The 15087-nt window shown below is 40.4% G+C and overlaps 1 protein-coding gene across 1 annotated transcript in view; it reads left to right on the top strand.

Moving 5' to 3' along the window:
• Nucleotides 1–15087, top strand: part of Scfd2 (sec1 family domain containing 2) — a 314706-nt gene that overhangs the window by 17684 nt on the left and 281935 nt on the right. Inside the window, exon 3 of the mRNA XM_050149856.1 lies at nucleotides 10832–10959. Within this exon, the coding sequence (XP_050005813.1) occupies nucleotides 10832–10959 (128 nt within the window). The remainder of the gene's footprint in view (nucleotides 1–10831; nucleotides 10960–15087) is intronic.

Here is a 15087-nt window from a genome sequence, read left to right as displayed (position 1 = left end):
CTCTCTCTCTCTCTCTCTCTCTCTCTCTCTCATCTATCTATCTATCTATCTATCTATCTATCTATCTATCTATCTATCTATCTATCTATCTATCTATCTTCTACTTATCTTTCTAATTTATTGAAGCAGGGTCTCACTATGTAGACCAGGCAGGCCTGGAACGCACAGCAACCTGCCTGTCTTCAGAGTGTTGAAATTAAAGGCAGATGGCCTCATACTGGATGACTTTATCATCCCTAGTTTATTGTGATTGGACTTTAAATGCTTGTGAGAGAAACTCTGTACCCAACCTTTCCATTCTTGTATGCTATCAAGCTATAATGCAGAGCCCATAAGGTGTTGGTGACAGACTATGACTACCCATGCACCCAGGATGGTGACATTCAGTTAAAGCCAAAGTGCTCTGTTCTTAATGTTCCATTGCTACCTTTATCCCAAAATTTACTGAGATAACTTCCTGTTAGTGACAAATATTAGAAATATAAAATAGGAAGAGGGATTTGGAACAGGATCACATTTGCTAGGGGTCCAGGAGGAAATCCATTTATCTGACTCTAGAACATTATATTATAGGTTATTAATAAATACTGAAGCTAGACCTAGTGATGGTGTCTTCTACTCCAAGCAACTCATAAGGTTCAGTTAAGAGGACTGCAAATTTCAAGACCTGCCCGGGCTACCAAGTGAATTCAGCCTAGACAGCTTAGTGAGACCCTGTCTCAAAGTAAAGTCAAAAGAGGGGGAGATGTATCTCAGTGGCAGAGGACAGCTTCCAACTCAGTCCTCAGATCCATTTGGCAACTGTATTCCAAGTGTATTCCAAGTGACAATGCAGTCAGTTGTTAAAGACCCTTCTGTTGTCCTCAGAAGAAGTCAGCTATCTCTGATGTGAGTCAGTGGGCCTGGAGTGACTTGATATTTGCTCAGGGAGCTGTCAAAGTGGATCAGTTGGCTGCACCACAGTTCTTTCAGCTCTGTGCAAGGATTTCTCAGGCCGCTTACCCCAGCTTCTCTAGCTCAGTCTACTCTAGTTCCATTCTGTCTATCTACTTCCTGCCTGCATGGCAGTTCCTGTACCACATCCTCATCTTCCTTCTGACCTTCACTCCTCACTTAGACCACTGTTTTGTCTTTCCCGAACCACTGTTTGTGTCTCCTGTAGAAACACACTCTCTTCTGGTTTCTCTGTTAGATCTAGCTCCAGAGCCTAGAGTTGCTTGCTCCATGAATGTTTAGCTGCAGGAAGTGCTGACATTTTGAAAGAATGATGAAGGAAAGACTGGTTTCTAGTTTCAAGGATCTACTTCATGTCTCCTATATTGTAATTCTTTCACTTTTATTGAGAAGAAGATTGAAGGATATATTTCTTAAAGCTGAATTGTTAAAATAGCAGTCAAGGGTAAATGACTACTGAAGTCTGAGCGATTTATTTAGCTCATCGAGTTCACACAGATGGAAGCCATTATTCCTCCAAGTAACAAACTATGATTCAGCTTGCTCTATTTAAGACTAGTTAAAATATTTGCCCAGTTTATCACTGCTGTTGTTGTTATTGTGTTTCTGTTGGAATACTGACACTGGTGACACAGATCCCGTGAGTAAGCTTAGCTTCCCTGCACACCATGAAGAAACCATTTCCCCAAGGTTAGTCATGAGATGACAGTGTGCATTCATAATTCAACCTCAGCCTCTTAATTACATGCCTTCTACTTGATCGAGTAGTTCTATGACTCAACATTCAAGCACCTTTTAACAATTAATGCTGCTGTCTTTGGGTTTTATTTGGTGGTGAATATTTCCTGTTTATTTCTAGTAGACTGAATCTGACATTTCATACTTGCCAAACCAAGTCAACTTCTAAAATTCCATTAAGAGCCTGAGCAATCACGGTGAATAAAGAGCCAGGAATGAATGGAAAGTACCGTATCTTCATGTAAGAAGTCTCTTCAAAGATTTTAAGATGGTATCAGTAACAGGTTGTTAGCTTGTAGTCTTCAAATGTGGTCATCTGTCAAAATAGTATTAGTGTTAGGGATACAAGATAGCTTATAAAAATACACATTTGAATGTATTTGGCATTTTACATAGTTACTCATGATATATAAACTATATTATATAGCAACACAGTGGATCTTTCATAAGACAAACACATATTTTACCATATACTTCAAAGAATAAATTGTAACAAAATTGTACTTTAGTAACCACAATGAATTAAAACATATGTCTGGAAAATACGACTTTAAAAGCAGAGGAGATGGTAGAAAAGTGCTTAATTTATATTCTACAAGTTCGTGGGATATCTTTTTGTTAGTTCTTTCTGTTACTGTCACTAGATTAGAAAAAGGTAAATACTTTTTTTTATTGTTTTTATTGATCTATATATTTTTCTCTGTTCCCCTCCCTTCTTCTCCCCTCCCCTCCTACCTTCGCCAATGATCTCCATGCTCCCAATTTACTCAGGAGATCTTGTCTTTTTCTGCTTCCCATGTAGATTAGATCCATGTATGTCTCTCTTAGGGTCCTCTTTGTTGTCTAGGTTCCCTGGGGTTGTGAACTGTAGGCTGTTTTTTCTTTGCTTTATGTCTAAAAGCCACTTATGAGCGAGTGCATATTTGTCTTTCTGGGTCTGGGTTACCTCACTCAATATGGTGTTTTCTAGATCCTTCCATTTGCCCACAAGTTTCAAGATGTAATTTATTTTTTTCCGCTTTGGAGTACCCCATTGTGTAAATGTACCACATTTTTGTTATTCCTTCTTTGGTTGAGGGGCATTTAGGTTGTTTCCAGGTTCTGACTGTTACAAATAATGCTGTTCTGAACATTGTTGCGCACGTGTCTGTAGTGCCTGCACTATGAGATGGTTCGCGAGCCAGGCAAGGGGCTGGATACACACACACACACACACACACACACAGAGAGAGAGAGAGAGAGAGAGAGAGAGAGAGAGAGAGAGAGAGAGAGAGAGGGTTCATCGTTGAAACAAGAATGCCAACTTTATTGTGTTCCTGGGCAACTTATTTAGTGCCTTCCCTGACCAATGGCCACATTCTAAAACCACTCCCCTGCCATCAGGGTCTCATGCTCAGAGCAGCTGCAAGCACAGGAAAACAAGTTGTTTTGCTCAGAGCAGCTGCAAGCATAACAAGTTGTTTACTCTGGCAGGAGAAGGGGGCAGGAAATCACAGAAAATTCAGGGTCCGGGGGTCTATAGTCCCCAACACATGTTCCTATGGTATGGTTGAGCATTCTTTGGGTATATATCCAAAACTGGTATTGCTGGGTCTTGAGGAACGTTGTTTCTTAATTTTTTGAGAAATCGCCACACTGATATCCAAAGGGGCTGTATCAGTTTACACTCCCATGAGCAATGGAGGAGTGTTCCCTTTACCCCACATCCTCTCCAGCATAAGCTGTCATCAGTGTTTTTGATCTTGGCCATTCTTAAAGGTGTAAGATGGAATCTCAGAGTTGTTTTGATTTGCATTTCTCTAATGGCTAAGGATTTGAACATTTCCTTAAGTGCCTTTCAGCCATTTTAGATTTCTCTGTTGAGAGTTCTCTGTTTGGGTCTGTACCCCATCCATTTTTTCTTACTGAATTATTTGTTCTTTTAATGTCAAGTTTCTTGAGTTCTTTGTATATTTTAGAGGGAAAATACTTTTGATACTTTTAATAAAAGAAATAACATTATTGGACAATCACCCATCAGTTGATGTACTTTGGGGAATAAATCAAATTAACATGTGAATCTGGAAGACCAACATGTGGTTATTTATCCTCAGATACTGGCATTCTAGCTTCTTTTCTTTTGCAGAATTATATACAAGCTTAACATATGGAGTTTACAGGGACATGGATTCAAATAACAATGTATTGGATATAACTTTTTTTTTGTTTTGTCTTTTAAGCTCAAGGACAGTTTTATTAGACGTTAAAAGAAAAACTCCCTGAATAGATAAGCTGTCAATCAAAGCAGCTGCTCAGAGGAGGAAGGTGGCGAACAGAAAGAGGGAAAGTCATGGCATTTGAGTTAGAGGCATGAAAATCAGCCACAGGACAGAAACGCAGCCACACTGTGGGGAGGAGATCTTTAGAGAAAGAGTAAGAAAGCCCGAAGTACCAGAAAAAGCATACGCAGGCTCTAGCCAGCATCCAGAAGCAAGAGATGGGAAAGATGAAAAGGATCCCTTTTGAGGCAGAGATCAGGAAGGCAGGCAGACCCAACAGAATCTTGTGGTGCCTTGGAGGGACTCCACTTGATCTTCTAAAGAATCTGCTTCTTCATTTATGAAATGGAGTTATGATCCCCTGGAGAGTTGTTATTCAATGAGATAGTCATATTACTTATGAAGTAGTTCTTAATGAATGGAAATAACGCTGTAACTCTTAGAAATATAACATCCCAGGGAGATCAAGTGAATTGTTCAATAGCACTGATAGCTCTTTGGTACTTGGGAGTGTTAGAATTGTGTTCTAATGCTCCTTAAACTATTTTTATTATGGAGAGACTATATATGGTATATATAGTATGTGGCACAGTAGTAGAGCCCAGCTTTGCCTGTCTAAGATCAGAGATTCCAGTCCTTATCACTTAAAAATAATTACTAAAACCAGACTGTTAGGTAAGCAGTATCACTATGTCAGTTTTAGGAATCAGAAAATAACTAAAGGATACGTTTCCTATCTTTTCTAAGGATATAGTGAACACAAAGTAAGAACAGGATTAGAAGTGACCTCTCTCGGCAACCTAGACTGTGATATTTTGGCTTTTTATTTTTAAAAATTATATATATATAATTTGAAAATTCAGAAAGTTAAAAAATTTTCTCTGATGTCCATGTGTGAGAGTACAGTGCATATATCCATGGCATGCATGCAGATTTCAGAGGACAACACCAAGTGTTGGCCCTTACCTTCTACCCTGTTTGAGACATGTTCTCTGTTTGTCACTCTGTATACCAGGCTAGCTGGTTCACAGTTTTCTGGGATTCTCTTGTCCCTGCCTCCTACCTTATCACAGGAACATCAGGATTACAGGTATATGTTACTGGGTCCCATTCTCTTCATGGCTTCACACTTCTCTGGCAGGTGTTTACCCCTGGATCATTCTCTTCATCCTTAGAAAGTTGGTTTTTTTTTGGTTTTTGTTTGTTTATTATTTTTTAATATATTTATTATGTACACAACATTCTGCCTCCATGTATGCCCACATGCCAGGGGAGGGCGCCAGATCTCATTACAGATGGTTGTGAGCACCATGTGGTTGTTGGGAATTGAACTTAGGACCTCTGGAAGAGCAACCAGTGCTCTTAACCACTGAGCCATCTCTCTAGCCTGAAAGTTGTTTTTTTTGGGGGGAGGCATTTACACAATAAACTTGAAGCGGAAAATAATTAGCATTGTGAAACAACATGACTTGTTAGTGACTAATGATGACTGTGAGGGGAAAATATGATATATATAAAACAAGACAAAACAAAAGACTATAAAGCTTGAGACAGTCTTACCTTTTCTATATGTTTATGTAACAATGGAAGAAGAGAGTGTGAGAAGAGAGGAGCTGAATTTAGTTGCTCTTCAAGCATGAGATTGACCAGCCAGCAGACAGGCCACACAGCATAGTGATGGGGGTTTATGGCAGGAGCTTATATGTGACACACACGTGACGGTGATCATGGTGCATCCGGGCATTTGGATGAGTCCTTTTCTTGCTCCCAGCCCTCATTACTTAGGGCCTGGTTTTCTGGGGGGGCCTGTGCTTTCTGACATGTTGGTCTCCTTCACTATTCATTCTTGTATTCTATCCTGTCTGAGGCCCATTATGTCAATTTAAAGGCAGAATTGTGGCTATTAAGGAAATTAAGGATGGAAAGGAACCCAACCTAAAGTGTTGAAATAGTCAGCATTCTCCTAATTGATCCTCTTGATCATTTGTTCACTGAACTTAAAAGTTTCTTACCTGAACATGATCTCCAGTTTTGCCCTCTTCAGGCCGAGTGTATGCCAGTTAGTTGCTTGTCTTCTCTGGGGATCTTTAGATTGAGTCAGTGATCATGGCATAGAGCCTGAGGAAAGGGTCAAAGCAGTATGTTTTATAAATTCTAAAGAGCTTTGAAAACAGAATGTGATGAAAGTATTTGAAAATATTCTTCAAAACTGGTTTATTTATCTTTCAAAAGTCCTTAAAAGAGTTAAGGTTTTTTTTAATTGATTTTATTGAGCTCTACGTTTTTCTCTGCTCCTCTCCCTGCCTCTCCCCGCTCCTTCAACCCTTTCCCAAGGTCCCCACTCTCCCAATTTACTCAGGCGATCTTGAAAAGAGTTAAGTTTTAAGTGTGTGAGTGTGTGTGTGTGTAGGAGTGTCCGTAAAGGCTAGGAAGCAGCTAGAGTTACATACACTTGTGAGCTCACATACAGGTGCTGGAAATGAATGTGGGTCTTTTGTAAGAGCATCAAGTGCTCTTAACTGATGAGGCATCTTTCCAGTCCACAGAAATCTTATGTAGCAATGGGTGGAAAAGCTGTTTCAGGCTAGTATTAAAAGGATGTTGATCAGCTATTCCCAAACTTAAGAAAAGAGACTGAGCAAGTTGAAGTAGATTTAAAAAGGGTGTTGATTAGGTGTAAGTTTTACCTGAGGTTGTAGTAGCAGGTCTTAAAGGGACATTCTTATGGGAATGTGGCAGTGGAGGTTTGGCTCATCGAGTTCCAGAAGGGAATAAGAACTCTGTTGGGAACTACACCAGAGACCATTTGTGTTACTTTCTGACAAATGAGCTAGTTATATTCTGTTTTTGCCGTTAAAATCTGTGTGTGATCGAGTTAAAAACTAACAAACACAATTGCTTTTATGAGGATCTTTTAAGATACCCTAATGTCCATGTTTCAACATGATTACTGTTCGCTACTCTTAGTTCTACTGCAAGAGACAGCAGGTGAACATTGTGCAGCTTGTTTGATGAAAGGAACTTGGATGAGTGTAAAGTTCCTAAGAAGGCTATGGCAGAGAAAGCAGCTATAATTGTTAAAGACTCATGCCAGTGACCAGTGTCTTAGTTAGAGCTTCTATTGCTGTGAGGAGACACCATGACCACAGCAACTCTTATATAGGAAAACATTTAATTGAGGTGGCTTACAGTTCAGAGGTGGCTTACAGTTCAAAGGTTTAGTCCATTATCATACTGGTGGGACATGGCTGTGTGCAAGCAGACATGGAGCTAGAGAGGGAGCTGAGAGTTCTACATCTTGATCCATAGGCAACAGGAAGTTAACTGGGACAATGGGCATAGACAGAGCATAGGAAACTTCAAAACCTACCCTCAGAGTGACACACTTCCTTCAACAAGGTCATACCTGCCTCCTAATAATTCCATGCCCTAACTTATGGGGACCAGTTACATTCAAATCACCACATTCTACTCCCTGGCCCCCATAAGCTTTTAATAGTACCATAATGCAGAATGCATTTAGTCCAACGCCAAAAGTTCTCATAGTCCATCACAGTCTCAACAATATTTAAAAGTCCAGAGTTCAAAGTCTCTTCTGATACTTCATGCAATCTCTTAAATGTAATCCTCTATACAATCAAAATTGAAAGGCAGATCACATACTTTCCTACATATAATGGTGCAGCATATACACTACCATTTCAGAACATAGGGAAGGGAGTATAGTGAGGAAGTACTATAGTAAAGCAAGAGAGAAAACCAGCTCTGCAAACTCCAAACCCTGGATCTCCATGTCTGATGTCAAAATGTTCTTCATTTCTCCCACTCCTTTCAGCTTTGTTGACTGTAACATACTTGTTTCTCTTGGCCTGGTTCTACTCCCTGTTAGCAGTTCTCCTCAACAGGTATCCCACAACTCTGGCATGTCTGTCATTTTGGGGTCTCCAAGGCAATCCAGGCTTCAACTTTACAGCTTCATATAATGGCCTATCTAGGCCTCCATTCAGAGGCACCCATAACACATGCCTGACCTAAATTGTGGAGGAAGATTCCATAACTTCTTTCTTCTATCTTTGACTCTAAAACCAGAACCACATGGCCAAAGTTGCCAAATTCTACTACTTGCTTGTGGCTGGAACATGGCCCCCTTGTTCAATTACATCCTCACCAACCTTCTGTTTTTGATGGTTTCCTTCACTGCCTAAGCTTGGCTGTCCTGGAACTAGCTCTGTAGACCAGGCTGGTCTCAAACTCAAGAGATCCGCCTGCCTCTGCCTCTGGAGTGCTGGAATTAAAGGTGTGCCCACCATACCTGGCTCTAAACCTTTCTTTAGTCCTTTTCACAAGTTGGAAATTTATTTGGGTAGGATCTTGCTCTGAGGTTCACTCCTTTGATTACATTTCTTACTTTATCTTCTTAAACACAGGACTTAACTCCATTCCATTTCCTGGTGTTCCTTTTCTTCTCAAATTATACATTTTGTATTATTATTTGCTCAGCTTCCTCTTTTCATTAGAGTGAACACTAATAACCACATAACATACCAGGCTGTTCTAAAGCTTTCTCTACTGATTGAATTAATCCAGGATTCTTCACTTTAGCCTCAGCCAATTTTTCAGACAGGGAAAAAGCAGCCCTTCTACCCTCTCCCATGACGCTCATGCTCCCAATTTACTCAGGAGATCTTGTCTTTCTCTGCTTCCCATGTAGATTACATCCATGTATGTCTCTCGTAGGGTCCTCTTGGTTGTCTAGGTTCTCTGGGGCTGTGAATTGTAGGCTGATTTTTCTTTGTGTCTAAAAACCACTTATGAGTGAGTACATATTTGTCTCTCTGGGTCTGGGTTATACTGATTATTTTTTAGTTAATCTTGCATTCTGCCACTTTGCTGAAAGCGTTTATCAGCTGTAGGAGTTCCTGGTAGAATTTTTGGAATCATTTATGTACAATGGCATATAATCTACAAATAGCGATGTTTTGACTTCTTTTTTTTCCATTTATTTCCCGTTGATCTCTTTTAGTTGTCTTATTGCTCTAGCTAGAACTTCAAGTATATTGAATAGATATGGAGAGCGTGGACAGCCTTGTCTTGTTCCTGATTTTAATGGAATTGCTTTGAGTTTCCGATGTCCTGTTAAGTTGCCAGTATGAGATTTCTCCAAATTCTTCATGAAGGCACTTAGTGCCATGAACTTTCCTGTTAGCACTGCTTTCTTGTGTCCATGAATTTGGGTATGTGTGTATTCATTTTCATTGAATTTTTGGAAGTCTTTAATTTTTCTTTATTTCTTCATTGATTCAGTAGTAATTTATAGAGTTGTTCAGGTTCCATTAGTTTGTAGGCTTTGTGTTGTTTCTGCTATTGTTGAAATCCAACTTTAATCCATGGTGGTCTGATAGGATTCAGTTGCCTGTCCATTTAAACTTAAGGATAATAGACTCAGCGTTCTGTTAGGGTCTTTTAGAGGACACAATACTGAGTATATGACTATAAAAAGGGCTTCTACACATGTAGACTGGGATTCCCACAGTAGCTGTGAGCAGCTGGAAGAGATAGCTGCTCTGTTGAAGAAGCTGGATGCCTCAGAAAAAGATAGGGGAACAGTGAGGGGCAAGGTCTAGCCCAAGGCCTAGGATAAAGGCCTGGAAGCTTCCTATAAGTCTCTGATGTGAGTCTGCATTCAAAAGCTGGACATAGATTCTTGTGCCTATAAGCAGTGGCATCAGTGACAGAATGCCCAGTCTTAAGAGTCAAGCCCAGGCTCTCAGTGTCCCCTGTTACTTCCATTTCTAGTTCTACCCAGAGCCCCAAATATTGGACATTGTAGCCTACATTCTGGTCAAGTCTACCCTGCCCAGCTCACTGAGTGTCAGGAAACATGCTCACAGAACTGTGAAATGTGCTTTACTGATTTTCTGTGTATCACTCAGTTCACCAAGCTGTAGCCAAGATAAGCATCAGAGGAGTTCTAGTTTTGAGTATTTAAAGATGTTACTTCACTATGGGAAAGTAGGTGGTAACAAGAGCTACCACTCTATTGAGAGGTTAGTGTGTGAGTTAGGGGGCTTTAAGTGGAGAAAGGACAGAAGTCATCCTTGTTTCCTTTGTATGGAGTTTTGAAAACGTTACTACAAATGTGTATACTTGGCTTTGTGGCAGCGGCCTTCCGGAAAGAACACTGCCCTCATTTATAGTGGGAACACAGCATTGCGGATGAGACAGAGAGCTACTGGGGAGTGAACCCAGATGAGACCCTGCATAATGCAGTGCTTGGGGCTGCTATCAACAGAGAATTGTAAAGGCGTCCATAAGTGCCATCCTTCAAACTGAAGGCCTGGAGTGGAATACTTCAGAGCCTGCTACTGAGTGCAAGTCCTCATTCTTATTCTGTAGGAAGTTTGCTGATGAGGAGGTCTATTGAGAATTCACACAAAGATTCTCTTTAAGGATTTCTCTATGCTTCTCAGACAGTATGCTATCTCAAGTTCACAACAGTGTTTATCACTATTGTTAAGTCATTTTGAGCCTTACATTTAATTTTGGCTTATATGACATTCATGTTTCTTTAGCAATGAAACATGTGAACTGTGAACTGATTTCAATTAAAAAAATCTCAAAATAATCTAACATATAATTTTCTCACATTTTCATGGAACAATGTAGTCTTTCTTCTCTCCTATGTTTTGATTTTGTTGTCCCCTTAATTCCTCAATATTCTGCCCATTAAATGAATTGGCTATCTTGTATCAAGTTAATACTTGCCAATGGTAATGACTGTATCAGTGCTTGTAAGATAATGCTGGCTTTTTTCTTTTCTTCTAGTTTTTCCCTTTTCCCAACAAGAATTTATTCTGAGCTGTTTTGTGCTTCCACTGTAGTGACACCTCAGCCAAGGCCCTGTGGGAAGCCTTACTGAACACCAAGCACAAAGAGGCAGTGATGGAAGTTCGGAGACATCTAGTGGAAGCAGCCAGCAGAGAAAACCTGCCCATCAAGATGAGTATGGGTAAGCCTCTCTCTCCACTCCTAGGGGAGCCATGGCAGTCCGAGGAAACTTCTCTAACCTTCTCCTGAACTGTGGCCACCCTAGCCAAAATGGAATTTAGATAAAAGTATTGACTATTTGTGAACTACTGACAAGGAGAAGGAATATGTGCACACTGTCCCTGGGGCTCAGCACTAACTGCTTTTCTAAGTTTCAACTTGAAACGTCCAGGAGAGTCTTTGAATATGTGGAATAATTTTTTTGTTGTTGTTGTTTTGACCAGGTTTCTCTATGTAGCTTTGGAGCCTGTCCTGGAACTCACTCTGAAGACCAGGCTGGTCTCAAACTCACAGAGACCTGTCTGCCTCTGCCTCCCAAATGCTGGGATTAAATGTGTGCGCCACCACCACCTGGCTGGAATCATTCTTTTACTTTCCTAATTGATGATTGCTCAGAACCACTGTCAGCAAATTCTATTTTATATCTATTTTCTCTCCCCCCTTATGATAGATGAATGTGCTTTCATCAGTTCTGAATCAATGTTTAACTATTATAAAAATCAGTAATTGAATGGGCAGACAGGCTGTCCTGTCCCTTGTCTTCCATGGTCATCCTGCTGATTGTCCATGCACATGATGGGTGGTTGAGCCTTGTTCATCAGGAGAATCCATTGCTTATTTTTTTCTCCTTTGTCCCCATTCAGCTTTGATGTTTGTCTTATAAAATGGAATTTATATCTTAAATATAAATAACTTTTTTGTTTTGATCAAAAAGAGAATAACACAGCAATACTTTGATTTAGAAAAAAAATTCCCTTTTCTTTCCTGTTTTAGTATGTGTGCTGCCAAAGTAAGCACCCAGTTTTTGTTGTTCATGGGTGCTGAGATCTGAACTCAGGTCCTCATACTTACACAGCTTACCCACTGAGCCATCTCTCAAGCTCCACCCTGCTTTTACAGTTTTTGTTTTCTTAAATAAGACAATGATTTAAAATATAGAAATATTTTAATATGGATATTAGATTTGGCTCACAGGTAGAATTTACTTTTAGAAACATGAAAATGTATTCCTCTTTTAGTGATAAAGTTTCCTTCTCTCTTGTGGTGTGCTCTCTGCTAGCTTGTAAGTATTAGTGTGTCCTTATGGATGGGAGTGAGGGCTGGTCTGAGTGTCTGCTTGTCAGGATGCGGACTCAACAGGAAACAGACTCTGGTGCTTTAAGTTAATTGATGTGGGAGGACCCATTCTAATGTGGGAGGCCTTCCTTGGACAGAGAAGAAAGAAAGGAGAAAGCAGGCTGAGGCTCAGCCTACCTCGCTGTCTGCTTCCTGGCTGCAGGTTCCCTGTGACCTTGACCAGTCACCATGTTGAACTGCATCCTGAAACCATCAGCCAAAATGACCCCTTCCTTGTTTCTGTCAGAAAGTGAATAAGAAACTAACAGACGCTGGGGGGTGGTGGCACACACCTTTAATCCCAGCACTCAGGAGGCAGAGGCAGATGGGACTTTGTGAGTTCAAGGCTAGTCTGGTCTACAAGAGCTAGTTCCAGGACAGGCTCCGAAACTACAGAGAAACCCTGTCTCAAAAAACAAAACAAAACAACAACAAAACCAAACAAACTAACACAATGTCTAAATTCTTGATTAATTATGGGTACAAGTATCATCAACTATCAGGATGAAATGAATTTTGAAAGAAGAAGAATGTAAATGAAGCTAGGAGGAAACCAATTAGAGACCATGACATGAAAATGCTAAAACAAATGACTTTTAGTGTTTGGTGACTGTAGTCTGGAAAGATGGAAAGTGAAAGCAACTGATGTTTACTGAGCTCCTAGAAGATGTCCTGTCTTCTCAGCTGATGTTTACTGAGCTCCTAGAAGATGGCCGGTCTTCTCATTATAGTGCCATCCTGTGAATCATTATAGCACTTGTAGAAGTTAGCCACCCGTCACTCTGTGTAACCATTGTTTTTCACACAAGGACCAATGTTCATCTCCAGTTGCCCGTCTCTGAGGACTAGGGCTGGAATTCAGATACAGACATCTCCTGTCAGAGACGATGCACTCTGTCCTCAGCTGCGCTAACTCCTTGTAGACAATGCACAGCCTGTTTTGAGTAGAAGTTGTTTCTTTAAAACCGTTTTGGTGTTTAACTATTAATTCTAGTTCCTGCAGTTCTCCCTTTCTAGCTTCCCTTTTATTCTCTCTCTCTATCATATGTGCTGTGAGGTGTGTGTATATGTAGTGCATGCGTGTTTGACTGTGTATGAGCACTTGTATTTCTCAGTATGCTGCATATGAAGACTTGAGGCTGACATCATTGGGTGTCTTGCTCCATAACTTCCCATATTATTTACAAAGTCAGGTCGTGCAGGCATCTCTTATCTCTACTTCTTGAGCATGGCAATTACATGTCAGGCTTTTAATGGGGGTTCTAGGGATCCAATCTTGACTCCATATGACTAATTCATCTAGTGGATACCCCATACCTGCCCCCCGGTTGCATGCCTTGAAAAGAATCCTCCTTTCTTAGCTTCCCCAGTGTTGGGGTGCACCACCATGCTGGCTGGGCTCCTTGCCTCACTTTCCTTTCCACAGTCCTGTATGTGATACTACCAAGTGTGCTTCATTTGGAGTTCTTACTCATAAGTACAGTGACACAAGAACTAATTCATACTGTGAACTAAGAAGAGCCAGAGTGCACAGGCAATCTGCATGATGACTTATACTGTGTTTTTTTTTGTGATATTGTAGAGCATAAATCAACTTTTATAGCTCAACACTGGACTCTTTAAAAATCAATAAACTTTACTTTTCCAAAGAGCTCTATCTGTGAAAAATAGCTAAAGCCAGAAATTAAAAAAAACAAAAACAAAAACAAAACCCCTGAGTAACTCCATGAAGAACTCAAATGTTTGATATTTTTTCCTATCAACTCCCCCCACCCTAAAAGAGATAAAGTGGTTTTCTTTATCCCAGAACTCCAGACAGGGAGGTGGGGTGAGGGAGGGAAGAAACAGTCACCCGTGAGCAGGGCCAGCTCATGCTTTATCCCCGTGCCAACTTCAGTTAGTGGAAGATAACACAGCGTGGCTACCCACCTCTGCTGTGTGCCACTAGCCAGAGTTTCTCGTGGGTCTCATTCCCATATACGATCCATAACCACGAGAAGTAAGAAAAAGAAGAGGACGTTTTAAATACACCGAGACATCAGTATTTGAAAGCTGCTGTCATCCAGCTAAATAGTCACATGTCTGTTGCCTGGGTCTCAAGTAGCTGAGATGCTGAAAGCAGCAGTCAGGACTTCAGAATGTTCTCTGAACTCCTCAGGACTCCCTGGCCTCTGCTGTAAATTTGCTAAAGTATGAATTTTCTGCCTGTAATCGAGGCTTCTGGTGTTTTTGAGACATTAAACAGATTTGATTCTAGACCGAGGATTTGCTTGTGTTTAAATTTATGAGAGGGTTTTTCCTGCTGGAAACCTCAGATCTTCAGTATAAAATCCCTCAGCATTATGAGCACCAATAGAAATAAACTTCGTTCTCTTAAATGATAAAAGTAATTGCTGCAACAAAGAAAAAACTTCATTTTATCATAGTATATCTAAACATCTGTCATCTTACTGAGAGTTTGTTATGAAATTGTCAGTTAAGTAGATACGTTCCAGAAAAGTGATTTTTAAAACCCTGGAAAGGGAATTGTTTTTTCCCACTGACTTTCACAAAAGGAAAAATGTATTCTGAAAGTAAAAAAACAAATAGACCCCAAGAAATACATTTGTTTCCACCCTAGAAGGCCAAACAGAGGAGACAGGAATAGAAATTCCTAGCTCAGGTTCTACTCCGTTTCCAGCACTCCCCTCTCTGGAGTTCCATCGCGTTGAGGGGTCTTCAGGGCTTGGCATTTTGCTCTCTGTAGAAGGACAGTCTGGTGCTGGCCTTGTGGCAGGAACACCCCGGTAGAGCTGAAGTGAAATATTGTTGTCCTTTCTTTTCCCTAGATGTCTTGAAGGACTGTTCTATGCTTGAGAACTATGTTTATTATTTCAGTGCTTTTTTATTTAAATAAAAGAAAGCATTTACTCTGAGTAGATGCCTGTCTTTGTGGTTGAGATGTAAAAAAAAAAAAAAAAAAAAAAAAGAAAGC

The sequence above is a fragment of the Alexandromys fortis genome, unplaced genomic scaffold (genome assembly GCF_014885135.2).
Source record: "Alexandromys fortis isolate MF-2015 unplaced genomic scaffold, M_Fortis_MF-2015_v1.1 scaffold_0, whole genome shotgun sequence".
Taxonomy (NCBI): domain Eukaryota; kingdom Metazoa; phylum Chordata; class Mammalia; order Rodentia; family Cricetidae; genus Alexandromys; species Alexandromys fortis.
This window is presented reverse-complemented; position numbering and strand designations above follow the sequence as displayed.